The sequence below is a fragment of the Brachyistius frenatus genome, unplaced genomic scaffold (assembly GCF_029030835.1).
Source record: "Brachyistius frenatus isolate BFR_SWC_R1_liver_20210118 unplaced genomic scaffold, ASM2903083v1 Contig_224, whole genome shotgun sequence".
Classification (NCBI taxonomy): Eukaryota; Metazoa; Chordata; class Actinopteri; family Embiotocidae; genus Brachyistius; species Brachyistius frenatus.
In genome coordinates this window covers 314,836-317,500 of record NW_027210823.1, presented here as the reverse complement: position 1 = coordinate 317,500, position 2,665 = coordinate 314,836, and the positions used below count along the sequence as shown (strand labels likewise).

The 2,665-nt window shown below is 35.2% G+C and overlaps 1 protein-coding gene across 1 annotated transcript in view; it reads left to right on the top strand.

The window, feature by feature from the left end:
* The window catches only part of LOC138633518 (general transcription factor II-I repeat domain-containing protein 2A-like), a 2,993-nt gene extending 1,561 nt beyond the window's left edge, over positions 1-1,432 (top strand). Inside the window, exon 3 of the mRNA XM_069719787.1 lies at positions 1-1,432. This exon is cut by the window's left edge and continues 139 nt beyond it. Coding sequence (XP_069575888.1) covers positions 1-1,280 — 1,280 coding nt within the window. The 3' untranslated portion in view covers positions 1,281-1,432.
* The last annotated feature ends 1,233 nt before the right edge of the window (positions 1,433-2,665 follow it).

The following is a 2,665-nucleotide window of genomic DNA, read 5'->3' as shown; positions in this document are numbered from 1 at the left end:
GTTTTTCGCTGGCTTTGGATGAGAGCTGCGATGTACGTGACACCGCCCAGCTGCTCATCTTCTTACGTGGGATAACTGCAGACTTTCAAATCACGGAGGAGCTGGCAGCCATGCAGTCAATTAAAGGGACAACCACAGGTAATGACTTGTTCACAGAGGTAAATGCGTGTTTGGACATGTTAGGACTGAAATGGGACAAGCTGGCAGGTGTGACAACAGATGGTTGTCCAAATCTGACGGGGAAAAATGTTGGACTTTTAAAGAGGATGCAGGATAAAGTGACAGAAATGAACCCTGTGCAGAAATGGACATTTTTGCATTGTATTATACATCAGGAAGTGTTGTGTAAGACAGTGTTAAAAATGAACCATGTTGTTGATGCTGTAAGTAAAACAGTTAACTTTATCAGAGCGAGAGCGTTAAATCATAGACAATTTGTTGCACTTTTGGAGGAAAATGAGAGTGAACATGGTGACATAAGCTACCACAGCAACGTCAGGTGGCTCAGCCTGGGCAAAGTACTGAAAAGTGTCTGGGACCTGAGAGACCAGATTCAGAATTTCTGTGGGAAGAAAGGACATGACATCCCAGAACTTTCAGATGAAGACTGGGTGGCAGACCTCGGATTCGCTGTGGATGTGACTGCACTCATGAACGAACTGAATGTCAAACTGCAGCGCAAGGGCCTTTTTGTGCATGAGATGTACAGTGCAGTGACGGCTTTCATGAGAAAGTTGCAGCTTCTCTCAAGCCAAGTGAAGGACAACATGCTGACCCACTTGCCAACACTAAAGGAAGCCACAAGATCAGCCGATCACCTCCACAAGTACTCAAGCAAGTTAGAAGCACTGCATGGAGAGTTTTCGAGGCGATTTCAAGATTTCAAAACTCTTGAGAGTGAAATGCACATGGTTTCTTCTCCCTTCAACTGCAGTGTGGACAATGCACCAAGCGATGTTCAGATGGAGCTCATTGACCTGCAGTCTGACCTACTTCTGGCAGAGCACTTCAGGTCAGTCTCACTGCTGGACTTTTACTCCTCCCTCAGAGAGGAGAACTTTCCACACCTGAGGAGGCATGCTCAGAGGATTCTGGTCCTCTTTGGATCCACCTATGTATGTGAACAGACATTTTCTGTGATGAAGTTCAACAAATCCAAACACAGATCCTCTATCACTGATGAGCACCTCTCAGCTGTCCTTCGCACAGCCACCTCAGACATTCAGACAGATTTCAATGCCCTTGTTCAAGCCCAGAACAGACTGGATTATTCGCACTGAAGAGATCAAATGAGGTGGAAAACATAACAAGTTATTGTTTGTTGTATTGCAGTATTTCTATAAACTTGTTAAGTTGTTTGTTGTTTTTCCTTGTTTGTGGAACAAAGTTAAAGTGTGAACAAGTTAAAAATAAATTGCAGTGATTCAATGATTGTTTTTGTTTTCTTATTTCAATTTCACATAGCCTAATATAAATATTTAAGGATTAAGAGTTTAAATAAAACCATCAAAAGCAATCTGCTTTTGTATAAAGTTAAGTTAGGTTAAATGAAATTATTATTATTATTATTATTATTTTTTATCTTACGGTATATCAAAAATAATATTGAGCCAAATTTAATTGAAATATTGTTGATGTGGCCCTCCAGCAGTGCTCGGGTTGCTCATGCGGCCCCCGGTAAAAATTAATTGCCCACCCCTGCTATAGACTCTATACTATATACTATATACTGTATAATATATACTATATACTCTATTCTCTATACTATATACTCTATACTCTATACTATATGCTATATGCTATATACTACATGCTATATACTACATGCTCTATACTCTATACAATATACTCTGTACTATATACTACATGCTATATACTCTATACCATATACTCTTTACTATATGCTATATACTATATACAATATACTATACTACTCTATACTATATACTCTGTCCTATATACTATATGCTATATACTCTATACTCTATATTATATGCTATATACTATATACTATATGCTATATACTCTATACTATATGCTATATACTACATGCTATATACTATATACTATATGCTCTATACTCTATACTATATACTCTATCCTCTATACTATATACTCTATATTATATACTCTGTACTGTATACTATATGCTATATACTCTATACTATATACTATATGCTATATACTCTATACTATATACTATATGCTGTATACTATATACTATATACTCTATACTCTGTACTATATACTCTATACTATATGCTATACACTATATACTCTATACTATATACTATATGCTATATACTCTGTACGATATATTATATACTATATGCTATATACTCTATACTATATACTCTGTACTATATACTATATGCTATATACTCTATACTATATACTCTATACTATATACTATATGCTATATACTCTATACTATGTACTATATGATGTATACTATATACTCTATACTCTGTACTATATACTCTATACTATATGCTATATACTCTATACTATATACTCTATACTATATGCTATATACTACATGCTATATACTATATACTATATGCTATATACTCTATACTATATATATACTACATGCTATATACTATATGCTCTATTCTCTATACTATATACTCTATCCTCTATACTATATACTCTATATTATATA